The 24847-nt window shown below is 35.2% G+C and overlaps 8 protein-coding genes and 2 long non-coding RNA genes across 14 annotated transcripts; 7 read left to right on the plus strand and 3 right to left on the minus strand.

Moving 5' to 3' along the window:
• The first annotated feature begins 233 nt into the window (after nt 1–233).
• AT1G68630 (PLAC8 family protein) lies at nt 234–1955 on the plus strand. Its single transcript, NM_105535.4, has 4 exons — nt 234–474; nt 583–654; nt 752–961; nt 1077–1955. The coding sequence occupies exons 1-4, from the start codon at nt 348–350 to the stop codon at nt 1151–1153; spliced, it is 486 nt and encodes a 161-aa protein (NP_177030.4). The 5' UTR covers nt 234–347; the 3' UTR covers nt 1154–1955.
• PAN (bZIP transcription factor family protein) lies at nt 1271–4345 on the minus strand. Its single transcript, NM_105536.4, has 11 exons — nt 3931–4345; nt 3760–3836; nt 3614–3660; nt 3289–3516; nt 2774–2851; nt 2628–2687; nt 2482–2559; nt 2349–2406; nt 1994–2265; nt 1669–1914; nt 1271–1580 (listed from the first exon to the last, which is right to left on the minus strand). The coding sequence occupies exons 1-11, from the start codon at nt 3996–3998 to the stop codon at nt 1434–1436; spliced, it is 1359 nt and encodes a 452-aa protein (NP_177031.1). The 5' UTR covers nt 3999–4345; the 3' UTR covers nt 1271–1433.
• On the plus strand, nt 3915–4170 carry AT1G09003. Its single transcript, NR_139538.1, has one exon. It is a non-coding gene; the product is annotated as an other RNA (long non-coding RNA).
• Nucleotides 4346–7425: 3080 nt separating the features above from the next.
• Nucleotides 7426–9605, plus strand: AT1G68650 (Uncharacterized protein family (UPF0016)). The gene is made up of 12 exons (NM_105537.5): nt 7426–7537; nt 7630–7698; nt 8011–8070; nt 8166–8213; nt 8302–8390; nt 8484–8520; nt 8603–8647; nt 8727–8795; nt 8869–8913; nt 8999–9060; nt 9140–9212; nt 9307–9605. The coding sequence occupies exons 1-12, from the start codon at nt 7520–7522 to the stop codon at nt 9376–9378; spliced, it is 687 nt and encodes a 228-aa protein (NP_177032.1). The 5' UTR covers nt 7426–7519; the 3' UTR covers nt 9379–9605.
• On the minus strand, nt 9546–10944 carry AT1G68660 (Ribosomal protein L12/ ATP-dependent Clp protease adaptor protein ClpS family protein). Of its 2 annotated transcripts, NM_001084325.1 has the most exons (4): nt 10715–10856; nt 10102–10255; nt 9924–10014; nt 9546–9833 (listed from the first exon to the last, which is right to left on the minus strand). In NM_001084325.1, the coding sequence occupies exons 1-4, from the start codon at nt 10776–10778 to the stop codon at nt 9753–9755; spliced, it is 390 nt and encodes a 129-aa protein (NP_001077794.1). In that variant the 5' UTR covers nt 10779–10856; the 3' UTR covers nt 9546–9752. The 2 variants fall into 2 exon arrangements, with proteins under 2 accessions (NP_001077794.1, NP_564937.1); NM_105538.3 differs by having other exon boundaries at nt 9546–10014; nt 10715–10944.
• Nucleotides 10945–13495: 2551 nt separating this feature from the next.
• AT1G68670 (myb-like transcription factor family protein) lies at nt 13496–15813 on the plus strand. The gene is made up of 5 exons (NM_105539.4): nt 13496–14171; nt 14260–14528; nt 14608–14923; nt 15119–15195; nt 15299–15813. Exons 1-5 carry the CDS (start codon nt 14039–14041, stop codon nt 15566–15568), a joined length of 1065 nt encoding a protein of 354 aa, NP_564938.1. The 5' UTR covers nt 13496–14038; the 3' UTR covers nt 15569–15813.
• Nucleotides 15814–17200: 1387 nt separating this feature from the next.
• Nucleotides 17201–19037, plus strand: AT1G68680 (SH3/FCH domain protein). The gene is made up of 2 exons (NM_105540.2): nt 17201–17518; nt 18287–19037. The coding sequence occupies exons 1-2, from the start codon at nt 17322–17324 to the stop codon at nt 18315–18317; spliced, it is 228 nt and encodes a 75-aa protein (NP_564939.1). The 5' UTR covers nt 17201–17321; the 3' UTR covers nt 18318–19037.
• Nucleotides 18887–19306, minus strand: AT1G09007. The gene has a single exon (NR_139539.1). It is a non-coding gene; the product is annotated as an other RNA (long non-coding RNA).
• Nucleotides 19307–19999: 693 nt separating this feature from the next.
• On the plus strand, nt 20000–24019 carry PERK9 (Protein kinase superfamily protein). 4 transcript variants are annotated; one of them, NM_001334374.1, is made up of 10 exons: nt 20136–20558; nt 20748–21874; nt 21954–22355; nt 22441–22524; nt 22598–22668; nt 22760–22836; nt 22913–23060; nt 23143–23304; nt 23387–23728; nt 23828–24019. In NM_001334374.1, exons 2-9 carry the CDS (start codon nt 20887–20889, stop codon nt 23579–23581), a joined length of 2127 nt encoding a protein of 708 aa, NP_001320812.1. In that variant the 5' UTR covers nt 20136–20558; nt 20748–20886; the 3' UTR covers nt 23582–23728; nt 23828–24019. The 4 variants fall into 4 exon arrangements, with proteins under 4 accessions (NP_177036.1, NP_001320810.1, NP_001320812.1 ...); NM_105541.3 differs by having other exon boundaries at nt 20000–21874; NM_001334373.1 differs by having other exon boundaries at nt 20000–21874; nt 23387–24019.
• A 268-nt stretch (nt 24020–24287) lies between these two features.
• Nucleotides 24288–24818, plus strand: AT1G68700 (uncharacterized protein; the record flags this gene model as incomplete). Its single annotated transcript, NM_001334376.1, has 1 exon — nt 24288–24818. Exon 1 carries the CDS (start codon nt 24390–24392, stop codon nt 24816–24818), a length of 429 nt encoding a protein of 142 aa, NP_001319350.1. The 5' UTR covers nt 24288–24389.
• Between the last annotated feature and the right edge of the window lie 29 nt (nt 24819–24847).

Consider the following 24847-nt stretch of genomic DNA (forward strand, 5'->3'; position numbering starts at 1 on the left):
TATAAAGTACCACTACTACATTTAGATAAATCATTATTAACCATTTAATATCAGATCTTCATCTTTATGTGTTTTTTCACCAACAAAATTTGACGCTTATCTTCTCTAATTTTGTGCTCAAGGTTTTTTTGGTGTCGTATGTCCAGCTCCAACCCAAAAAAAGTATATATTTCAAAATATTTTTTTCTTCCATATTTCTCTCACCAGATTCTTAATTCTGTAGAAACATTAATCTTTCTTCTGCTACAATAATTTCTAACAAATAACGTTGAGAAAATCAAAGAGTGAATTGTTTATTATTTATTGTTTGATTTTGGTTATATAAATTGTTATTAATAAAACTGTAAATGTACGGGAATGGGCCGGTGTTTAAGGCGGAGGGGACGTCGTTCCGGGATCAACCATACGCGGAACAGCTTCCTCAGGGACTATGGACCACAGGGCTTTGCGATTGTCACGAAGATGCTCACATTTGTACGTACCAAAACGTATCTCTTCGTGTTTTTTGTTTGATCTTTCTTCTTGTTTGTTGTCTCAAAACCAAATGGTTTTTTTTTTTTTTTGTTTATTGGATCCATTAAGGTGTTCAGACAGCTATAATGCCATGTGTTTCCTTCGCTCAAAACGTCGAGATCGTAAACAGAGGAACCATACGTAAGAGAAACAAATCCGATAAATACCATTTTTGTAATGAAATTGATTTGTTTTTGTAGTAAGAAATCTAAACATTTGGATTTTGGGGGAAATGCAGCTTGTATGAACGCAGGTTTGATTCATCTAGCGTTAGGCTTTATTGGTTGTAGCTGGCTCTACGCTTTTCCAAACCGGTCTAGGCTTAGGGAACATTTCGCATTGCCTGAAGAACCATGCCGTGACTTTTTAGTCCATCTCTTTTGCACCCCATGCGCTATCTGCCAAGAGTCCCGAGAACTCAAGAACCGCGGCGCTGATCCTTCTATCGGTATTCATCTAATGCTTTAAAGATTTTTTTCCCCGGCAAACTTGATGTAACAACATGAAAACATAAAGATTCAGCTTACACAATATGTTTTTTTTTTTTTTTTGTGATTTTTCAGGATGGCTTTCGAATGTAGAGAAATGGAGCCGTGAGAAAGTAACACCTCCCATAGTTGTACCTGGCATGATTCGATGATACTTTCACGCAATGCGGCTATTATCTCTTACGGTTTAAAACTTTTCTGTAGATCTTGTAAGCTTCAGGTGTTTCTCAGTTTAGCTAGGGAAAGTAAAATAAAAAAAAACGATGACTGATTCTGAATGGTAACGTTCACTACCAACTAAATAAACAGATGATCTAATACACTAAAGAGAAGAGCGTTATGGGTCTTTTAGTTAAAAATATGTAAATATGAAAACCTAAGACCAGAACTATGCTTTTCCTTTGGTCATCATGACTCATGCAGGCTTTTTATTTAGTCTCTAGGTCTGGCTAACCATAGAGAGCTAAGTGCTCTAAGCCGAGAAATATAATCGTGGATGACCAAAAAGGCGCGAGCAGCTTGTCGTGTGGTGAGAATTCTGTGAAGCTGTTGCAGAGTTTGTTGCCTCAATAAATCAGCCTGCAAAGATATAGTAACCTTTAAGCTCTTTGATTTGTAATAACAAATGTTGTTGTTGACAAGAGACATTCTGTTCATTTTTTCTTACCTGGCGAAGGAAGTTTTCAAGAGTGCCAAGTTTGCCCATAGCCATAGCCATATGACCCATATAATCTGCAACATTTGCTGAAGAGTTTGGACCCATTGAAGCAGAAGAAAGCGTCTCGAGAAGTGATTGTTGTAGAGCTTCCATGCCTTGTGACAATGCATCCTCTGCTTGTTGAGACGATTGCTGAAGGTTGCAAATGCCTATCAACTGCTGGTCCGTCAATGGATCCACATGGTTCCCCAATATCTAACAACATAGTTACCAATTATGAGAAAAAAAAATCAAAACCAATGATTGTGAAAATGTTTTGAACCCTTTCTTTTACCTTAAGTAACTCTGATGATCTAAATCCACCTAACCACATGAAAAATCTCTCGGCAGGTGTCTTCCACATGCCTGAGAGCATATGAAAGACGTCAACTTTAGTACCAATTCCCTTTAGCCTGAATATTTCATCATAGTGACTCATCACAGCATCCACTAGAACGCGTAGATCGTTGTCACCTAACTGCGAATTCACACCCGATCTTAAGTCGTTGATCATTCTTTGATGTTCTTCCTTCCAACGTGTATATTCCAATTCAAATGAAAAGACACCTACAACATCAAAACCAACTTCATTCTTAGTAAAAGATCACAAAGAGTCAAGAAGTGTTATGTGAGATTCTGAAAGTCTTTACCATTTCCGGCTGCCAAATGCGTGTGATCCGCTGAAACTCCTCTTTCAACCAAAGATCCCTGCATACAAAAGAAGCCCTTTAATACAATTTAGTAGAACATGCAAATTAAAGAAGACAACAGTGTTAATCAGACCTGTTGGCGAGCTCTTTTGAGCTCTTCCTCTAGCTGTGCAAGCCTGATTCGACTATTCTCAAGTTGCTGAACATATGCCTATTAAAAGACAATGTAAATACAAAGATAATGGACGATGAAAAACACAGTTGAATCAGCTACTATACCTTTTTCCTCAACCGACTTTTCCTAGCAGCCTCCCGGTTCTGAGCAAGTCGACGAAGTGTCTGCCAAGAATTCAAAAATGTCAAAAGTTCATTCACACATAAACCAACGTATCCAAAACTCAAATGGTTAAAATCAGAAGATCTACCCTTTGATCACTAGATTTCACATTGGATTGATCTGAACAATTTGTAGCCAATAGCATCCCTTGATGACCTCCATTCAACTATATAACACAAACCAATCAATATACATCAATGCAACTATAAATAATGAAACAACAAACTTTACAAGCAACATCAACACGGCCAAGTAACGTTTTTCATATCATAAGTTCATAACCATAAAAAGGAAGAAACTTGTAAATTTTAGTAGTAAATTCAACAAACCAATCATCCATGTTGTGTCCCATTAAACCAAAAAACAAAACAGACAAGCTCTTATTGAAACAGACATAATCTGAGCAAACAATATTGATCGAATACCAAGGTGACATATCAATGAGAAATTATAAAAAAAAACAAAAGGGACAAAACAAAACTCCAACAAGTGTAGAAGAAACAAAACAGAAATGAAAGAAAAAAAAGACAGAATCTTTTTATCTTTTTTTTTGGTTGTGACAGACAGAGAGATTGGTTATTGAAGAAGACAAAGGAACAAAACCTGAGTCTTGTCATCAGTATCAATATCTGTGGAAGTGTCAGTATGTTGACTGTTATCAGCCATAGCTGAAACCGAATCACACCAACTGCTGTTCACTTCTCCTACTCCTCCTCCTACTAATCTTGTCCCTTTCTGGTACACTAGTTGCCCTGTGTCCAAACACTCCTCTTCTCCTCCTTCAAGTCTCTCCCTCAAGCCACCACCACCACCACCACCACAATCCATAACCTAAAAAACAGAGTATACATACATACATAGAAAGTCTGAGCTAAAAAAACGGAAACTTTTTTCTATTTTAAAAATTTGGGTTTGGTGAACTTTTTACCGTATCAAACGTCGTGTAGTGTAAGTTAGCTGAAGCAATAGTGACATCTGCAGGAAATCAGAAAATGGAACCTACTTGAGATTCTTTCAACAAAGCTTAAACCTTTTTGCACTTGTAAGAAAAAAGGAAGAGAAAAAGAAGCTAACTTGGACTTAAATCGATAGCTTCTTCATGGTGAAAACCATTGACTGGTTGATGAAACTCCTCAAGACAACTATCTCCTCTGTTTTTCCATTAAGAACAAAAAAGATTGGTTTTTTTTTTTGTTGTTGAAGCTTTTTAAGAAGAGAAAAAGAGAGAAGGAGAAGTGTTGTTACCTGAAGAAGTAAGAAGACTGAGAGTAGAAATCAGGAGTGAAAGGAACGGTTTTGAAGCTGCTCTGCATTGTTGTTGATTCTTAGAAGAAGAAGATGATGAAAGATGATGACACAAAGGGAATCAGGGGAAAAAGAAGTGAGCTTTCTTAAGGAGTTGGGTTATCAGAAGAAGAAAGTGAAGTTAAAAGGGAAGGAGGGAGTGAGGAGAGAATTCATTAAAGAGGTGAAAAGATGGCGAATCAGTACGGCTGGAGGATTCATCATTAATAAATACGAAATTACTATATTGTGTGTGAGAGAGAGAAAGAAATCAGAGAAGAGATTTTGAGATTTATGTTTAATAAAAAAAAAGTGTAAATGTATTGCGTCTGAGAGGGTGGGATTTTAGTTTCCCAATAACCAACACACACACCCACGTACCCTTTGTTTTCCTATTTTAAAAATATGTTACTCTATTTACTAATTTTTCCAGATTTTTACTACATCTAGTGTAGTTAATTTTGTGGGATTATAATGATCAGTTAACTTTGTTTTGCTAATGAATGAGGAAAAAATAAAACTAATAATGTTTTGCTAATGAATCTATTGTAATACTCCATTTTCAAGAACTTTAAAAATCTTAAACGATCAAAATATTAAATGTATGTAAGGTTGGATCTTACCTTGGTGAAAAAATCAACAAAGTGTCTAAGTATAGGAAAAATGTGTAAGTTTAGTTTTAGTTGACAAATTTTTTTTAATAAAAGGTTAGGATTAGTGATTATTGAGTCTTTTAATTATCTTACGTATTATCAAAAGCCTAATAAAGCTAGTTTCTAAGTTTGATCTCGCAATTTCTTTCCCATGTCACATTGTATATATTGTATGTTAGGACATATGGCTTATGAATTATATGAGATGTCAAATATTTTGTGACATTTTTTGTAAACTATTCTAACACAATGGTTCATGTATTATAGCTAGATTAGCAGCTAAAATATCACTCCTCAATATACGTTCAATACGAAGATAGCAAAACAAAATTGAATATGAATGAGTTCATGCTAATTTTAAATCAACCATATGTGTCATGTGTGTTACCGAATTATAATAAGATGTGGTTTAGTTTTTAAATTGAGACATAATGGTGTTATACGACACATTAGTATTTGGAATTATTATATGGTCTTTAACCAAGATATGAAGATAGAATCGAGAATGACGATAATTTGGATGTTTGCTGACAATGTGTCTCTTGAAACTTGGGAGTATGTTCATATCTTTCTTTCTCTAATATTTGATTTATTATTTAATTTAATTTTAAAGTTTCTATAATAAGCCTTCTTTTTTCTTGTGCAAGTCAAAATTTAGGGTTTGAAGAAAAATAAAATTTTAATTTGCCAAGATATTAGGCTTATGATTTGCTTTTAACTGTTTTTGAAATTGTTATTCTTTAACTATTTTGTTTTCATATAATTATAAACCTTCACGCATGGAATAAATGTGTAAAATTTGTATGTATATGTAATGCAGAGCCTGGATAATTCAGATACAGAGAGTGTCATTTCCATCTTGTTTTACTGTGTCTGCCAAAGTTGAAAATGGCCTCTCGACCACTGCCACTCTGAGTTTTTATTTTTTCCCATGCACAAAAGATATAAAAAAATATATAATTATTTAATATAAATAACAAAGCTAATGAATTTCTCTAATCAATTTTCAAATATTATAAAAACGTAATTAATGCACGATTTAGTTGATAACTGGATATGCTCATGAATCATGATGTATTGTTGAAAGTTTCTTCAATGTCTCATCTCTCATCTCTCCTGTAAAAATGTCAAAAGCCTAGCCTAAGATGTTATTTTCTCAATGATTATTTTTATGTATTTAACTATATAACTAATTTGAAGTTTAAAAAAAAAAACAGATATTAATGAAATCTAGTTACCATAAAGCAGGCAATAGTCTGGCTGGCTGGTTTCTGCTCTGAAGCTGATGTGATGTTGATGGAAAGCTAATTAAAAAATCTGCCAATATTTTTAATTTTGATTTATAAAATCATACACAAATAAATGAATTCTAATAGTATCCCTATTTAATGATAAAAACCAAATAATTTTTGCAGTATTATTAACTTGATATTCAGTGGACCGATGAAGAAGAGCATTAAAAAGAAAAGCTTTGCTTGAAAGAAACATCTTCCTCATTATAAATGTAGAAACTATTATGAGCATTAGTTTTTTTAGTAACTTTTTTTAAATGAAAATTTATTACTGTCTCCTATTCTAAAACCAGTAAACTCTCGTTTCTCCCGGAGGCTTCATTGACTTTTCTTTTACCAAATATTTACACATAACCGAGAATTGGATACCTATTTTACACCAAACCGGAAACGTACCAATAATGAAATTGGTTTTGGACAAGAGAGTAGTAGTACATTTGGCAGAGTCAATGACGTCTAGGCTCTGTTTAGTCTTGTGGGTATTTTCTTGTTTTTTACTCGTCAGAATCCGATCTTGTCTCTTTCTTCTCTTCTCATTTCTTTTTGAAACATTTGGGAGAAGTAAATAATCTTTAGAACATTTCTCTGCATCATATGTACCATTTTTTTTCTTTCATAAATAAAAAGGTTTAGAGTCTTGAGTGTTTCTCTTTTCCGAAGATAATTAGATACAGTACATTAGATTGTTACATTTGACCAAAACAAATCTTCTACAACTTCCTATTGATGATGATTTGACATGTGGAGGAATAAAGAAAGCAATGTTGTTGTTGTTGTTACACAGTTTTAATCATTTAGCTGTGCGAGCATAGAGACTATTAGCCATTACTTATAAGCCAACACAAAATTTACTTGGTCTTAGAGCTTTGGATTCAGTAGGTGCAAAAGGTCTTACCGGGACTATTCCCAACAACATTTCTGTAGATCTTACTTTTTATAACTCTGTCAGATAATTAGATATACTTGTACGAAAGTTTACTATATGAAATAAACAAGATCATGTAGTTCTCACTGGTTAATAACTGTTTAACTATGAGTCTAGAAGAAAGCTCGATATAAACTGTTTCATGTAACTTTGAGGTACTTTTTTTTTTCATATGTGTTTGTTTGGCCAAAACAGTTTAACACTTTCAATACTCGAAGCTACTTAGGTAATCCTCTTCTATGTGGCCATTGTTAATCATAAATTCTTTGTTGTCCTGCTTTGTGTAACAAAACCATAACATAACTCATGTTGGTTCCTTTGTACCTTTGTCTTTGAAGAAATGTGATGTCTCAACTCTCAAAAATACGAATTGTGTGGTATAGAATTCTTCTTGTCTCCTAAAGTTGGTAATAGAGCAACAATGGAACAATAATAAATGAACACAACACTCTCTATGACTCAAGTCAACTGTCAAAGCTTGGTTCCCTGGGTCCTACATAACAAAATCTTCGAATCATATTCTTCCACGTGGCAAGATCTAACCAATGAGAATCTATTTTTCCATATGCTCTCCACACTCCCACCAAACAAATCCCAAGAATCAACAAAAGAAAAAACATTCACCTTCTCTTACGCGACTCTCGCCGGAAACAGATCGCTCCGCCGTGAACTCGGAAGCCATGGGGTCACTTTTGCAGGTACGTATGATCCAGTTGGAAGTTTAATCTGTTCTCTGAAAATTCGAAGTTTGTAACTTTTGGAACCGAAGCTAATTGATGGGTTTCTTTAGGGTTTTACTAAATCACTCGCCATGACTTTCCTCTCCGAGATTGGTGACAAAACGTTCTTCGCTGCTGCTGTAAGTGAATCTTAATCATCTTCTTCCTCTTCATATTTGGAGTTAAAAAGAGTATACTTTTAATGGCGAGATCAATATTCTAAAATCCTCAAAGCTTAAAGCTTTAGCAACATTCATAATTCAATATGAACGTTTCTTTGTTAATTTTGGAGCCAATGTTTCTAGTTAATGCTGAAATGGTTATGTTCTTTGATCCAACTCTGTTGACTTTTTGTTACTAAAGCTTCTTATTGTTGAGCTAACTATTTATCTCCTCAGCTTCGGTATATGTTTTCTTGGTGCTAATATGCTAAATTGTTACTCTGTAACTAGATTTTGGCGATGCGGTATCCTAGGAGGCTTGTATTAGCTGGTTGTTTATCAGCTTTGATTGTAAGTTTTTGTTTAATGTCTTAATGGAACTGTGTAGTGTAGTTCACTGAACTCTTCAAGATTTGTAAAGGTTTATGTCTTGCTTATACTTTTAGGTCATGACTATATTATCTGCTACACTTGGTTGGGCTGCTCCAAATCTGGTATGACAATTATAAAATGCTTGTACGTGTAGTGTATGAAATCTCTATGAACTTGCAACTAAGATGATGATTTAAACCACACTTACAGATCTCTCGGAAATGGACTCATCATATAACAACATTCTTGTTCTTTGGCTTTGGGTTATGGTCTTTGTGGGATGGTTTTAAAGAAGGAGGGTAAGAGATTTTAGATGACTTTGTGGAACACTAGTTATTTCCAAATAATTTCAGGTAGCATTTTCTCATCCAATCTGTTATATATATATGCAGAGGTTCTGAAGAATTGGCAGAAGTTGAAGCAGAACTGGTTGGTACTTTCTCTTCTTGTAAATCTTTTTTATCATGTTTAGAGCAATGCTTTTGGTGTTGACACTTATTCAATGTTGTAGGATTCTGATTTGAAGAAGACTAATGATCAATCGAAAAACAGTAAGGTATGGAACTAGATCTTAAAAGATTGAAGACTGCTTGAGTGTACTCGAAGGTTTTTATAATATATTTCTGATGTTGTAGATTGAAGATGAACAGAAAAAGCAGAAAAGACCATTCCTTACTGCATTCTTCTCTCCCATTTTTCTCAAGGTACTCTGCAGAATTTCTCTTTAGAGAAGTGAACTGTTTGCAACTTGTTTCACATTTCCCCTCTCTTCTGCAGGCGTTTTCGATTAACTTCTTTGGTGAATGGGGTGACAAGAGTCAGGTAACTTTTCCTTCTGCACTATGTTTCTTGGTTCCGGTTAGCTAGTGCTTCACATACTCACTGATAATTACTCTATTTCTTCTAGCTTGCGACCATTGGTTTGGCTGCAGATGAAAATCCACTCGGCGTGGTCCTTGGCGGAATTGTGTAAGTGTTCTTCACATAATGATTTGTATCAAACTGATACCCCTTTCTCTACTGCTGACTAATCTCTCTGTTTGCACAGGGCACAAACATTGTGTACCACAGCTGCTGTGCTTGGTGGCAAGAGCTTAGCATCTCAAATATCCGAACGAATTGTAATGTTTTTTTTGATATGCCCTCTCTTTATTGAAGCAACGTTCTACGGGGGTGAGTAAGAGTTTTGATCAAATAGCTCTTATGTTGTTGCAGGTGGCTCTTTCCGGTGGAATGCTTTTCATTATCTTCGGCATTCAGTCGCTTCTTACTCCGGTTGATGCTTGATACATCTATATGGTATCCCATCAATGTCTTGAAACTGCAGGTTTCTTGGGTTTGAATGCTTTTTTGGGCGAGATGAAACCGAAACACGTCACTCCCTTACAATTGCTTAGATACATTTACATTAGTGATTACAGAATCAGAAAGATTCATCTGTAACACCATTTGACTTCAATAAAGTTTTGTTTATTTGCATTCTGAAGTTCCAAATGAAAACACTTAAAACTCACAACAGATCTATGTAGGGGCAAGGTTCATTGCATATAGTAACAGTCTTGTACCAAATTTCTGATATTATATACATTAAAACAACAAATGTTTTTGACTAAATAGAGAGTCCTGGAAGGTGGGAAAATCTATACTGAGTTTAATTAGTTTCAGCAGCCTCCACCATCAGGTTCAACAGAACTGAGAAGGCCGTTACCGCGCAGCTGCATACAGTGTTGCTCTGCATCAGCCTGAGCACAAACAATCACAACTGCCAAACCGTTGATATGAGCTTCTTGCATAATGTTAACCGCGTTGTCTACAGTCATGCCGGGTATTACCTTCATCAACACCTGAACCACATATTCCCTCTTGTTGAAGTTGTCATTGTGTAGTATCACCCTGTAAGGTGGAGCTATCTTCTTTGATTTCCTGAATCAAAGCAAAGTATAATCACAAATAAGCATATGAATTTGATCATATTGAAAGGAAAATTCAGATTGTTGTAGGCAATAATACCTTAAATCAAACTCGGATTCACGACCAGGAGTGGTTTTCTCTATAATTGGTTTGTCTAAGACACCACCTCCTTTACCCAATGCAGCAGATGTAGACAAGGTCATGAGAATGCTACGATTCACACATGGTCCTTTTGAGACTAAATGTTTGTCCCCTGCACACACCAAGTTAGAGAGAAGAGCAAACCAAATCACAACTAGACAAGCCACAAAGATAATCTTTTTAGAAAGAGCTAAACATCACCATGCCTTTCATAAAACTTATCTTTATCAAACTTCACTAAAATTATCTGTATGTAAGAAATAGGTATCAAACATCAAAAACCCTATAGTTCTGTTCTGTTTTTGTTTATTCAATTCACTTTGCTTCAGACAGAAGAGTTTCAGTTTCAGACAAGGTAAAAAGCTAAAAAGCCTATTTCTTTCTGCACCTAATCATCTCACAAATCAATATCAACAAAGAAAATATGTATGTAAATCAACTGTCATGAGCTGATTATATACAGAAAGCTCCGGAATTTGATTACTAATTCAAGTTTCGAACTTTTTGATTCAAAGACACCGAACAGAACAAAGAGATGTTTGATACGGAATCAGAGAGAGAATAAGAAAACCTGATTTAGAATTGAAGAGAGAGGATGGTGCGAGAGCTAATCTCCCACAAATCGCAGTCTCCATTGTCGAGTGGATGCTTCTCAGTTCCCAAAAACACAGAGATAATCAGGACCGAACAATTTTAATCATAAGAATAAGGTTGAAAAATTCAGAAATTGGTGGTTTACGGAATTTTACGTTGCCTCCGATTCAAAACGCTACGTTTTAGCCTTAAAGGCTTAAACCTTTTTGTCTGATTGTCCCGGTTTACCGAACCAAAATTCGAACCTATAAATAAATAATCTATTTCTGGTTTAGTTGCTCTGGCCTCTGGGACCGATACGTTGAAGGTGGACCTACCGTTTTAGGGTTGTTTAACACTTGAACCGTCCGTAAGTCTTGTTAAGCTATAATTTGTTAGTCTTGGTTAGAACCGGTTCAATGTGTGTATGTATGATCTACGGTTTATACTTTTTTTTTTATTTTTAGTTGGTTTTGTCATTTCTATATATAAAAATGTAAATGTTCTTTACTTCTTTCTATTGTAATTTGTAAATGTTCGTTGTCTCGGTATCCTGCACAATCTAGCTTCAGTGACGATGTTTTAGAGAGGCTAAGGTTAGGTTGGTAACTGGAATAGAAACCGGAGCCTATTTTCTTAAACCATTTTCAACGGAAGTTTCTTAAATCCAGCCACTTTGTGAAATAAATCTTGGAGTTGAGATTTATTTACATTTGCTGCCACTGATATTTAATAATTGTTTTTGATAATTAGAAAGAAAATCTTCTAATTAAATATTTGACATTTAATAATCTTCCCAAAATCTTTCTACCTTAACTACACAATTAATTACTAAAATAAAACTTCCAAAATATTTAATATCATTTAATTACTACAAAATTATCATTTTTGATATTTTTGCTTTTCGGCATGACTATAACAATTCAATTATAATCATCAAACCGCAGAGATATTTGATAGCATTTAATTACCACAAAATTACAAAATATTTAGACAATAATTCATAAACATATCATAAATAAGATCAACATTAATAAAATAAATAGTTTTTTTACGGGACGGGTTGACGGGACGGGTTTGGCAGGATGTTATTTAATAACAATTGTAAACTATAAAATAAAAATATTTTATAGATAGATACAATTTGCAAACTTTTATGTATACTAACTTTAAAAAATAAATTATTTCTGCGGTGTACCGCGGGTTAAAATCTAGTGAGTTTTTAAAATAGAATCAAGTGTAAATATAGATAAATAATATATTTTAATGATGAGGTTCTTACATTTGAAGAAACTTAGTTCAATTGACTCTTAGTTAAGAAACAATTGGACTAAGTTTCTTCAAATTTAAGAAACCAAACTAATATTTAAACAATATAATATTTTTATTATATATCAAGAATTTTGTTTAGAAACTCCCATTGAAAAAACTCTTAACTTCCATGTTCTTGGTAGTTTCCCTTGGACTCAGAGTCATATGTTTTATTTTTGTGCATTGCCAATTGACAATTATTGCATTAACTGATTAACCGTCTCTTTTTAGCTCTAATTGACACTCTTAACTTTGTTGTTTAATTGTGGCTATGCAATAGCTATTATGAAGAGAACTCCAATACATGTGTTGGAGTCTTGGAGATCTTACTTGCATCTTCAAACATTCATAATACTACAACTTAGACATTGTTTGTTTTCTTTTCCCATGGAAACAAATTTTATCATGTGCTAATAATAAAGGTAAGAATTGATGGAGCCAATCTCGTTTAAATCTATATGTCCCACACCTCCCACATAAAGACCAAACATGTATTAGCTCCATCAGATTGAGACAACAAAGTTCTATGTGTAGATTTAGATGTTTTTTCTTAAAACAGATTTGATTAAGAACATGTGGAATGAATCTGATATTTGCCTATTATGATGATGATTAAAGCAATAAGCATGTTGTAACTTTCCATCTACAAGAAAACAGTTGATCATTTCAATCGACCTTCAAATAGTTTCATCAATCATACATAAGTAGACCCATAAAATAAAATTTTGATGATCCTAATGGTGATTATTGTGAATGAAATTAGTCCAAAATCTTGCTGTATCTAAAAAACACAAAAATACTATTATCATATTCATATGCATTAACTCATCCTATCAAGGAATCGAACCACCAAAGAACCGTTTGTTTTTCTTAAAAAGATAACGACGAAACCAATAAGATAAATGAATATGACAAAAGCAGAGAATCTGGTTGCATCAATTGAATATTTGGTCACGTGGGTACGCGCTCTATGCGCGTGAACATTTAGCAAATTGGCTCTTGAGGAATATGAAAGGTCGGATATGTAAATAATTAATACGCGGCGTGGGCAAATGTGATTCTCACACTTCCTTCCAAAAGATTCTTCTTTCTATTTTTTTTTTTTTTTTTCCTCCCCTAGAATATTCCTTCACCAAATTAGCTCATTTCCAATTCAAATTTTAATATTCGTTCTAAATATCTGTAAAAACGTAGTCGAGTGGTAGGTTACATAAATTGTGAATGATTAACGTTTGGAGTTGGAATTAAGATATCACTAATGATATGATTTATTGTCATTGAAAGTTTTAAACATAATTTTTCCTTATGAGATAGTAGTAGTATTTTAATTTATTTAATGAAACGCATATTTGTTAGGTGAACGTCAATTTTTATGATTTTTGGAAAAGACGCATAATAAAAACCAAATCTTTAAATTTGAAATTCTAAATCATAAAATCTCCATTTAATGAATAGATTTGCCCATATAGAAACACAGAAAATCATTTCTATTAGATGATAGTTAAGTTAAATGAAGGATAAAACAATCGTTGGAAAACAAAACTCTGGAATCTTAATTAGGGGAGAAGAAAAATGGTTGAGTTTTCGTTCTTATCTGAAAAAAAAAAGCTAAAGAGATTGGAATAGTGACGTCAGTTCCAGCCCATACAAAGAGATGCGAACCTATAATCGAATCTGATCCTCCGAATATTCACCCATCATCTTCACGATATTACTATTTTACCCTTCTCTTCCAAAAGAGAAAAAAACATTTTAACTCTCAAAGATTCGTTTTAGGTACGCGACGGCCCGACCTCGATTCTCTTCCACTTCTTTCTTGTTCCAAAAACCTAAACCCTCTCTCTCTCTCTCTCTCTCTCTATCTCTTGAAAAATCAACAAAACATTGGAATCAATTTCTCTATGTTTTGATTCTATTTTAAAGATCCAATATTCTTTCTCCATTGAGATTAAGCTTCTTTCTCGCTGTCGTCTCTCTATAGATCTTGGTTCTTAGTCCCTTTTGAATAATAATGATGGTGGAGATGGATTACGCTAAGAAAATGCAGAAATGTCATGAATACGTTGAAGCACTTGAAGAAGAACAGAAGAAAATCCAAGTCTTTCAACGCGAGCTTCCTTTATGTTTAGAGCTTGTCACTCAAGGTAATAATAATCCAATCAAAATCTCCAATTTTTAAACAAGTCTCTTACAAATCTTGATGGGGTTTTGTTATGTTTTGTTTCTGTATAGCGATCGAAGCTTGTCGGAAGGAGTTATCTGGTACGACGACAACTACATCAGAACAGTGTTCAGAACAGACCACAAGTGTTTGTGGTGGTCCTGTCTTTGAAGAGTTTATTCCTATCAAGAAAATTAGTTCCTTGTGTGAAGAAGTACAAGAAGAAGAAGAAGAAGATGGTGAACATGAATCTTCTCCAGAACTTGTGAATAATAAGAAATCAGATTGGCTTAGATCTGTTCAGCTATGGAATCATTCACCGGATCTAAATCCAAAAGAGGTATTTAAAGTTTTGAGCTTTTTAAAGGAGTTTTAGTTTTCGATTATGAGGAAATAATCATGTGTTAATTGAATTATAGGAGCGTGTAGCTAAGAAAGCGAAAGTGGTGGAGGTGAAACCAAAAAGCGGTGCGTTTCAGCCGTTTCAAAAGCGCGTTTTGGAGACTGATTTGCAACCGGCGGTGAAAGTAGCTAGTTCGATGCCAGCGACGACGACGAGTTCTACGACGGAAACTTGTGGTGGTAAAAGTGATTTGATTAAAGCTGGAGATGAGGAAAGACGGATAGAGCAGCAGCAATCGCAGTCGCATACGCATAGAAAACAAAGGCGGTGCTGGTCGCCGGAATTACACCGTCGATTCCTAAACGCGCTTCAGCAGCTTGGAGGATCTCATGGTAATTACGATTAATTTTAATTACCTGATTATCTTCTATCTGATTGGTTCATTAGTGATTCATAATCGGGTTGATAAAGAACTGTTTTTAAACATTAAAACGTCTCAACATTTACATTATATTAGTAAGTAACAAAGATTATTATCAACATTAAAAAATGATTTTTATTTGACATTTTATTTGCCAATCTTGCAGTTGCTACACCAAAGCAAATCAGGGATCACATGAAGGTTGATGGATTAACAAACGACGAAGTTAAAAGCCATTTACAGGTTAGTGATTAATGATTCTTATGTTATAATCACAAGTTCGTGAAATTGGTAATTAAATGAAATGTTACTCAAGTTCTTAACCATTTTTTGTGTAATATTTCAGAAATATAGACTTCACACAAGAAGGCCAGCAGCAACATCCGTGGCGGCACAAAGTACCGGGAATCAGCAACAACCACAATTTGTGGTGGTTGGAGGCATATGGGTACCATCGTCACAAGATTTTCCACCACCGTCCGATGTAGCCAACAAGGGTGGTGTATATGCTCCGGTTGCGGTGGCGCAATCTCCAAAACGTTCGTTGGAGAGAAGTTGCAACTCGCCGGCGGCATCTTCCTCTACAAATACAAATACTTCTACTCCTGTGTCATAATCTGATAGTCATACTATAATCATCTCCTGATGTTGATTTTGGTGTAGGTTTGAAAATGTTTATGTGAATGTAAGAAATATTTTCGTCCGTTTTTGTTTGTAACCAAGAAATGTTATTTCCTCGGTTGGAAATTTTGAATAAAGTAGACGAATGCTACTATGTAGTATATACACGAGATAAGTGAAGACTCTTTGTTTTTCTAACTTTGGATATTTACTAAAATATCTTCTTGTTTTTGGTGTCTAATTTAGACAGATCTTCGTGATGAATCTGATGGCAAAGGTTATAATTCATCACCTTCGTAAATAGTAAAATACAAAGGTAGATAAGAGAATCTAAGATGAATTGAGAATAACGTGCGTGAATGGTGATGTAGATATTTGGTGTGACAATTAGAAGTGATTTATTTATGGTAACGCTTGCTTAAAACAAAGGTCCATGAATCGACCAACTAACCATTCACAGAATTGAATACCAAATCTATCTTTTTGCATGGCAATTTATTAAAATAAATCTAACGTGGCCGCCTCTGAATCTTGCTTAATAGAATAGTAACCACTAACCATAATCAAATCATTAATTTAGATTTTTTATTTTTTGTCGGCCAATTTAGATTATAGTATCTTTTTTTTTTTCCTTCACATATCTTACGGTAATTGACTCGAACCGGAATTTCTTTAGAAAATTCAAAACCAGTTTAATAATCGGGTTCATGGAGAATAAAAAGGTCATGTTCTGATTTTTATAATAAGTCCTTGTTGACTAAGTCCTTGTTGAATAAGTCTTCCTAGATTATAGGAAAGTGGACGATTAAATTTGTATTATGTTTTGATTTTATATGTTATAGAATTTCAGGTCGATAAAAATTGTGACATTTGCATTGTGTCTAGGGTCTTTCGGGTTTTTTTTTTTTTTTTTTTTAACTTGATTTGTAGGGAGGATAATCTTGGGTCTATACAAGCAAGACGAATTCTTACGTAATTTTGTTTCTTTGTTTTGAATAAAACTGGATAAATCGTGACTAGGGGCTGGAGATCAATAAATCGTGACTTCCCTCCAACTGATACGGATTCTACAACTATTTGAATTTTATAAGGAATTTCAATAACTTGTTCACTTTTTAAATATACAATAGTTTTGTACAACTAGTAAAAAATATTCATATTTCCATTATAATCATTTATCATTCCATTCTGCTTTTTTTTTTGGGTTCTCAATTCTGCCATTCCACCATGTTTCTTATCGGAATCTAAATAATTAATGCATTAAGTAGTTGAAGATGATAAATTTATTTGTTTCCAACCATTTTGATGGTTAACTTAAAAAACATAAAATTTTAGGTTTGGTGGAAAAAAGAAAGGGACACTTGGCCTTACGACAAAGCGAAGGGTCACATGTTAATACAACAATTTCAGGATATTCGAATCTCTAATATTGGAATCCCTAATACATGGCTCACTCTCTTTGATTCAAACATAAACTGCACTCGTTTATTTAATCTTTGTTTGACAGCTAAAAAGATTTTTATTTTCGGGTTGATAAACCTATAACTCCTCCAACGGACAAAATTTACTAGATAGATCTATAACTTTTCGTGGGCTATATATAACTTCTCGTGGGCTTCGAGGCCCAAAAATGTTTAAAAGTGTTGAAAACCAAGACAAAAAAAAATGGAGTGAAAAAGATGAAATCCCTAAATTGAATCGCAAATCGCAATTTGAAAAAAAAAAGATCTCTCTCTGAAGAATCCGTCATGGCGTCGTCAAGCGATCCTTCAAAACCAGTAATGGAGAGGAAGAAGAAAGGAGCTCCGATCAAATTCTTAGTACCTCTCATCTACGCACCTGCGCTTCCTTTGATTCGGTTGTCTTTAAGGCATAAGCCAGTTCTAAGAGATCGTCTCTTCGGTCTTGTCCTCGTCGGTGCTTTTGCTCATGGCTTCTATCTTGTGTATCCTCTTTATGATTGCTTTGGTGCTTTCTTATGTGATTTAGTGAAACTTGCATTTATGTATTGTATATGGAATATGCATGTTTGGGTTTTAGGGGAATTATTTTGATTTGCAGTGAAGATTTGTGTTTTGATATTGTAGATTGTTAGTATGTACAGAGAGCTAGGAAGTATTTGCTGTTGAAATTGCGCATAGAGTTAAAGGTATGTGTAAGGAAGTGAATCCTGACTAGTTTCGTCAGTCATGTTGAGGATTTGTTAGGCATAGTTAAGCATATGGACTTAAGGCAGTTAATCTTGACTTGTATCATCTAATCACTGGAAGTCATATATGGTTATGTGGTTTGACAATTTACATTTCTAGAATTGAGACTATAAACCATCTATGTATACCAAACTGAGGAGTTGAAGAAAGTTTGCTTGTAGTTGTTGATTCAGGTAGTTTAGATTTCTATAAAAGTCATGTGCGGTGTAGAGATTTACTCATGATGGTTTTGCAGTAAATTGTAATAGTTTGGTAGCTTAGAGAACCTCAAGATTACTGTTGGTAGTGAGAGCAAATATTCAACATTTCAGCGATTGTTGTTAAGAATAGTTTGAGCTGATGATGTTTCCTAATGTTGTTAAGCTTCGATTTGACATAAGTAGAGTCTACTACTATGTGGATTTGGAGAGTAGGAACATTCATTTGCTACTCTGTGGAATATTTTGATAATCTCTATGGAATGTGTTATTTTGTTTTGATTGTTCCTTATAGATAAATCACAGAACGGATATATATGATGCAGAGAGCAAATGAAAAACTGGGAGTTGCAGTCAGTCAACAAGATCTCAATATTTTCTCAGATTGTCTTTCAGATAAATAATTTTTGCCTTTTGGGTTTAAACCTATTTGACACATGAACTATGGATTTTTCCTTATGAACCCATTTAGTCATCTTGTAATGTATCATCTTTTTTACATTTTTCAATCTCGTTCTTGATTTTTCCATGTCTTGAATGTGAAAACTAGAGTGGAGAGCAAAATTAGTTTGCGTAATATGCATCGACATGAACACATGTTTATGATATGGGCAAGGATCATATATTTATTATACTGCTAATATATAATAAAATAGAGTCAATATAGCAACAGATTCTGGTAACATCTAAGTGGAGACAGCATTAGAGGTGGCAGGTTGTTTGCGAGTTACACCTCTTGTGCAATGATGATGGATCGAACAAGTGCGTTCTTTCATTATAAATTATATTTGTTTTTAACGTCAAGATCCTTACTTAGCTCTCACACCACATGTCCAAGTAAAAAGAACATTTAAATATTTTCCCTCTTCTTTAATTTTTTGACTTGTTCACAAGTAATGATGGAGTAATGGCACGTGGTGAGATAAGAGTGTGAGTGTGTAAATAAAAAACCAAAAAAAAAGTGGCATAGACAAGAAGTAGTTGGAATGTCTTGGGATCACGGATTAGTGAATGTTCTTTTGGGGGTTTAAGGTATTGACGGCGACACGTATTTCATGTTACTCTCCTCAAGTGTCTCTCCCTTTCACCGTAGGCCGTAGCATTTTCCTTTTCTTTGTGAAACTTTTTGCATTTATGATGGATATTTGGGACCGAAATCCATAGGAATACTAGTTTTTAAACAAGACACAAAAGAGAAAGAAAACAAAAAACTCAAAATACTAGCCAAAACAAAGGATAAACAAGACTTGGAAGAGAGTTAAAGAAAAACGATATTCTTTAGTGAACACCATTACTACGACTCAACCATCGGGTGAATCTCCGAAATTCCCACTTGAATTATGTGGCAAATCCTTCTATTCAAATTTTTATTATTTGTTGGTTAACCACGTGTTTTCTATTATCTAACACACTATCCAACCTGAAATATTATTCCTCATTTTTCTAACCAAAATATTTGACCGTTTCAACACTAACTTGGCTAATCTCATTTCTGTTTTCCAAATTGATTTGTAGTGTTCGTTTTCGTAAAGATTAGCGTAAAGACATCCGATGATGACATATGTGCTCTCATCACAATATTTAATGTACTCCCTTTTTATTATATAGTTTTGTCCTTCGGATTGTCATGTGCTACAAAATGAAAGAGCTACTAATATTTTGGATTTATCAAAATTGGGGAAAAATTATATACAACAACGAAGAATTTAAAACTAATTTTTCTAGAGGTCAAGTCAAACCACATCTTGAGAAATATAGAAAAAGTCAACTTGATATATTTCGCAGAAAATATTAAAATATGTATAAAATTAACCGCCATTACTATTGAACAAACTACTTGCCAATAAAATAAATACAGAATTTATTGACATGCTAGAAAAAAATTAATGTAGCCGATTTCATCAACATCTTATAACTCCATCTTTGAAATCATGTACAGTAAATTATTTTCATATACGACTACTACATGAACTACATAGTAGTAAAAAAAAAAAAAAATGAACTACATAGTAAAACCATTTGAGCTTTCTTTATAAACCAAACCTAAATTTAATTCTCAATATTCAAATCATCAAACGACGTTTTGTGCATTAAATTTTTCGACATAATTAAAGCAACACGGTGTTTTAATAAACTCAATGCAAAATCCAGCTAATTTTCATTAAACAACAAATACTCCTTTGCTTATGACAAAAGCGCGTAAAGGCTTACGGTGAAATTTGGAAAGTAGCTAATTTGACTTAATTCGGTTATGGAAACAAATTAATTTTATTTCCTTAAAAACAAACAATTAAAAGTTTCAATTTCTTTGACCGTTGATTTAACGTAGCATTGAAGCATTTTCTCAGAGAGTAGAGAAGACGCTGCGAAACTCAGAAAATTAAATTTTCAAGCTCGGAAGGAAACTCTGATTCATTATTACAGATTCGAAGTTTCAGAGAAGAAGGGACAAGACAAAGTTTAACTGCTTACTTGTTGTGTTTTTGCTCTCTGGTCTTCAATTGCTGAAGTTTTATAACGGAGATGTTTCAGTTATGATCTTACAGATCTGAGGTTATTGCATATCCACTCAAATTGGGTAATCTCAGTGATCTGGAATTTTGGTGGAAGCAAAGCAAAATTTGTGTTTTTTTTGCTCGGCCGATCTGGGTTTGATCTATTACATCGTCTTCTCTGCTTTGTCTTGAAATTAGCTGTGTTGTGATTTCGAAAGTTTGCTACTTCTTCACGTTTAGTGTTCTTAGTTGGTAAAGTTTGGTACTTTCAGGATACTGTCATACTCAAAGTCTGGGACTTTTAGGTGTTTTTGATTGTTCATTTGGTGATTGATCATCGTCTCTGATCGTTACTTGGAGGAAAGATTCCAAATTTTTGAATGAGAAGTTGATTTGTTGATCGGAATTGAGATGGCAACAACACCGGTTCAACCTCCGGTTTCAAATTCTCCACCGGTGACTTCGCCGCCGCCGCCACTGAATAATGCTACTTCTCCGGCTACACCACCACCAGTAACATCGCCGCTACCTCCGTCAGCACCTCCACCAAATAGAGCTCCTCCTCCTCCTCCTCCGGTGACTACCTCACCACCACCAGTTGCTAATGGAGCTCCTCCTCCTCCACTGCCAAAACCACCTGAGAGCTCTTCTCCGCCACCACAACCAGTGATCCCTTCACCTCCTCCTTCAACTTCGCCGCCACCACAACCAGTAATCCCTTCACCTCCTCCTTCAGCATCTCCACCACCTGCATTAGTCCCACCACTACCTTCTTCTCCTCCACCTCCTGCATCTGTTCCTCCTCCTCGGCCATCGCCTTCACCACCAATCTTAGTACGTTCTCCTCCGCCCTCAGTGCGTCCAATTCAATCTCCTCCTCCTCCGCCTTCAGACCGTCCCACTCAATCTCCTCCTCCTCCTTCTCCTCCTTCACCACCTTCAGAGCGTCCTACTCAATCTCCTCCTTCGCCACCTTCAGAACGTCCTACTCAATCTCCTCCGCCTCCTTCTCCTCCTTCACCGCCTTCAGACCGTCCCTCTCAATCTCCTCCTCCACCACCAGAGGATACTAAACCCCAACCTCCCAGGAGAAGTCCAAATTCTCCACCACCAACATTCTCTTCTCCTCCACGTTCTCCTCCTGAAATACTTGTCCCAGGTTCTAACAATCCATCTCAAAACAACCCTACTCTTAGACCTCCTCTTGATGCTCCAAATTCTACTAATAATAGTGGAATTGGTACTGGTGCTGTTGTTGGTATCAGTGTAGCAGTAGCACTTGTGGTCTTCACTCTTTTTGGTATCTTTGTCTGGTGCTTGAGGAAACGAGAAAAACGCCTTTCAGCTGTTAGTGGTGGCGATGTTACACCATCACCAATGAGCTCTACCGCAAGATCAGGTATACTAGGCTATGTAAAAGTTGTTACTTGTGTTTGCGTTTCTTGATTCTCATTACATTTTGATATTCTTATGTACAGATTCAGCATTTTTTAGGATGCAGTCATCTGCACCTGTTGGAGCAAGCAAGCGTTCGGGCAGTTATCAATCACAATCCGGTGGCTTAGGCAATTCGAAAGCATTGTTTTCCTATGAAGAACTTGTGAAGGCAACAAATGGTTTTTCACAAGAAAATCTATTAGGTGAAGGTGGATTTGGTTGTGTATATAAAGGGATATTACCTGATGGGAGAGTAGTTGCTGTGAAACAACTAAAGATCGGTGGAGGACAAGGTGACAGGGAGTTTAAAGCCGAAGTTGAAACTCTTAGCAGAATTCATCACCGCCATTTGGTTTCAATCGTGGGACATTGTATCTCTGGTGACCGTAGATTGCTTATCTATGATTATGTTTCTAACAATGACCTTTACTTCCACCTTCATGGTAAAGAAAAAGCATCTCCAAGATTACATTTTATATATATACACACACCACTGGGACTGACACTATCTACATGTCTCTTAAACAGGAGAAAAATCTGTTCTAGACTGGGCAACACGTGTTAAAATTGCGGCTGGGGCAGCTCGTGGACTAGCTTATCTTCATGAAGATTGTAAGTTGTTGCTTAACCACTAGTTTAACCTTTTCAATCAAATGCTAGTCTCTAAACTCTTGTCTATTATCAGGTCATCCGCGTATCATTCACAGGGACATCAAGTCGTCTAACATTCTTTTAGAGGACAACTTTGATGCTCGGGTACAACATTAGTCTTGCTATTTTAGATTTTTTTCAAGGTTTCAGTTAAATGGTGACTTGAACAGTATTTGATCTCTCATTTTTTTTGTAGGTTTCTGACTTTGGCCTTGCAAGATTAGCTCTTGATTGTAACACTCATATCACCACACGGGTCATCGGAACATTTGGGTAGGTGCTTGCCTTGTTTGATTAGTTAGTCGCATATTTTGGCATCTAGTTGATATTTTTCATTCATCTACTTTAGCTATATGGCTCCTGAATATGCATCAAGTGGAAAATTAACAGAGAAATCAGATGTATTCTCCTTTGGGGTTGTTCTGCTGGAGTTAATCACTGGACGTAAACCGGTGGATACATCGCAACCACTGGGAGATGAGAGCCTTGTTGAATGGGTACGCTCACTATTTGAACATTTCTTAACATGTAAACCTGTTTCTTGAAATCCTCTTGACCTTTGCATTATTTGTTTTTCAGGCCCGGCCTTTGATAAGTCATGCCATAGAAACCGAGGAATTTGATTCTTTAGCAGATCCTAAGCTTGGAGGAAACTATGTAGAATCTGAAATGTTTAGAATGATTGAAGCAGCAGGAGCCTGCGTGCGGCATTTAGCTACCAAGAGACCTCGGATGGGACAAGTAAAAACATTTTCTTTTCTTCTTTCCTTGATAAGAGTTTATTTACTTAAAACTTGAAGGAATCTTGAAATATATTTTGCAGATTGTGAGAGCTTTTGAAAGTTTAGCTGCGGAAGACCTTACTAACGGAATGAGACTAGGCGAAAGCGAGGTCTTTAACTCAGCTCAACAGTCAGCAGAGATCAGATTGTTTAGAAGAATGGCATTTGGTAGCCAAAATTACAGTACAGATTTTTTCTCGCATAGTAGTTACAATAGCAGAGACGCAAACGTGTAAATATCATACACAGATTGTTCTTTTTCTTCTCTCGCCATTAGTGGCACAAACCATTAAGAAATATCCTAGTTGTGTCTCAAAAACTCACCATCTTTCGCGACTAAAACCAGCACATCAAAGCTGAGCCTTCTCAGAGTGATTGAAACAGTAAGAATCTCCCTCTGGTTTTGCCTTCTCTTGATTTGTGCTCATGTTTTGTTTCCTTATTATGGTTTAAACTAAAGACACTACTAATACAATATGTAGAAACAGAGGATTACAGAGGAGCTAGTGGTTGAACAGAAAGATGAGAAAAAGGGATATAGATGGGTACAAGAGAGGCTTCGTTTCTTACATGAAATTACTTTTGTATCTATTTTTTCTATTCTTATACGTTCAAGTTTGCACATTATGTGACATTACTTATATAATAAATCAATAAAAATCAATTTGTCTCACTGTGTCATTGTGTATTCATGTGGCTCAGTTTTTTAGTTGCAGAAAGACTGATTTTTACCATTGTGAGTTACCATGTTGGAGAGTAGTAGAATCAAAGAAAACGAAAGATTGTTAGTTGTTTTGACGTCCAAGCTTCCTAAAACAATGCTTCTAAAAGCATCTTAAATCCCATGTGATCCTATAATATGTGTAAAAACAAACACATGGGTGTTGCTTTGCGTTGCATTTGTTGATACCAATATTGGCAAGGAACATATTCCTTTGACACAATCTGATGTCACCTCTTAACTTCTGTTTTCTCTATCTCTTTCCTTTATATCTTTGTTGTTACCTTAACAGTTTTTTTTTTTTAATGCATCTTTGAGTAATAATGGAAGAAGATTGTGGTGCTTTTGCAGCAGATTGTGTTATCTTCTGTTGCTGCTGCGAGTGTTTTATCTTACAAGTCTTTATCTTTATTTTCTTTAAGATTCCTTGTAAACTTTCTCAGAAGATGAAGAAGTTTGTGACTAGAAGGCTTGGACGAAAGAAGAGAAGAGACACGGAAATCGTCCTACCGACAAAGGACGATGATTGCAGAGAGGAGCATGGGTCTGAAGTTAGTTGCATGGAAGACGTAGAGGAGATGTTGCAGGAACTTTCCATGAAAGGAGAGTTTGTGTTTGGGAGTTTCTGGAGACAAGGAGACTCTGCAGCAAACGATTTTGATTTCGGAAACTCACAATACGAAATAGCTAATTACAAAGATCATCGTTCCTTGTCATTGCTCATTACACAAGATGTCTTATTAGAGCGTTAAGAGGACCGAACCAAAAGGGGTATTTAACT

This window comes from Arabidopsis thaliana (assembly GCF_000001735.4).
Source record: "Arabidopsis thaliana chromosome 1 sequence".
NCBI lineage: Eukaryota > Viridiplantae > Streptophyta > Magnoliopsida > Brassicales > Brassicaceae > Arabidopsis > Arabidopsis thaliana.

Bases quoted from the DNA above. Each gene is read 5' to 3' on its own strand.
- AT1G68630 (NM_105535.4), top strand. From the start codon at position 348: ATGTACGGGAATGGGCCGGTGTTTAAGGCGGAGGGGACGTCGTTCCGG. The intron at 475-582 runs GTACGTACCAAA...GGATCCATTAAG, and splicing joins TCACGAAGATGCTCACATTT to GTGTTCAGACAGCTATAATG. The intron at 962-1,076 runs GTATTCATCTAA...GTGATTTTTCAG, and splicing joins CGGCGCTGATCCTTCTATCG to GATGGCTTTCGAATGTAGAG.
- AT1G68670 (NM_105539.4), top strand. From the start codon at position 14,039: ATGATGGTGGAGATGGATTACGCTAAGAAAATGCAGAAATGTCATGAA. The intron at 14,924-15,118 runs GTAATTACGATT...CCAATCTTGCAG, and splicing joins GCAGCTTGGAGGATCTCATG to TTGCTACACCAAAGCAAATC. The intron at 15,196-15,298 runs GTTAGTGATTAA...GTAATATTTCAG, and splicing joins AAGTTAAAAGCCATTTACAG to AAATATAGACTTCACACAAG.
- AT1G68680 (NM_105540.2), top strand. From the start codon at position 17,322: ATGGCGTCGTCAAGCGATCCTTCAAAACCAGTAATGGAGAGGAAGAAG. The intron at 17,519-18,286 runs GTATCCTCTTTA...GATAAATCACAG, and splicing joins GCTCATGGCTTCTATCTTGT to AACGGATATATATGATGCAG.
- AT1G68650 (NM_105537.5), top strand. The intron at 8,648-8,726 runs GTATGGAACTAG...CTGATGTTGTAG, and splicing joins ATCAATCGAAAAACAGTAAG to ATTGAAGATGAACAGAAAAA. The intron at 9,061-9,139 runs GTAAGTGTTCTT...CTGTTTGCACAG, and splicing joins GTGGTCCTTGGCGGAATTGT to GGCACAAACATTGTGTACCA.
- PAN (NM_105536.4), bottom strand. From the start codon at position 3,998: ATGCAGAGCAGCTTCAAAACCGTTCCTTTCACTCCTGATTTCTACTCT. The intron at 3,837-3,930 runs GTAACAACACTT...ATGGAAAAACAG, and splicing joins CAGTCTTCTTACTTCTTCAG to AGGAGATAGTTGTCTTGAGG. The intron at 1,915-1,993 runs GTAAAAGAAAGG...CTATGTTGTTAG, and splicing joins GATCATCAGAGTTACTTAAG to ATATTGGGGAACCATGTGGA.
- AT1G68660 (NM_105538.3), bottom strand. From the start codon at position 10,778: ATGGAGACTGCGATTTGTGGGAGATTAGCTCTCGCACCATCCTCTCTC. The intron at 10,256-10,714 runs GTTTTCTTATTC...TGGTGTGTGCAG, and splicing joins TCTCTTCAATTCTAAATCAG to GGGACAAACATTTAGTCTCA. The intron at 10,015-10,101 runs GTATTATTGCCT...GCTTTGATTCAG, and splicing joins GAATCCGAGTTTGATTTAAG to GAAATCAAAGAAGATAGCTC.
- PERK9 (NM_001334373.1), top strand. From the start codon at position 20,887: ATGGCAACAACACCGGTTCAACCTCCGGTTTCAAATTCTCCACCGGTG. The intron at 22,525-22,597 runs GTAAGTTGTTGC...GTCTATTATCAG, and splicing joins AGCTTATCTTCATGAAGATT to GTCATCCGCGTATCATTCAC. The intron at 23,061-23,142 runs GTACGCTCACTA...TTTGTTTTTCAG, and splicing joins ATGAGAGCCTTGTTGAATGG to GCCCGGCCTTTGATAAGTCA.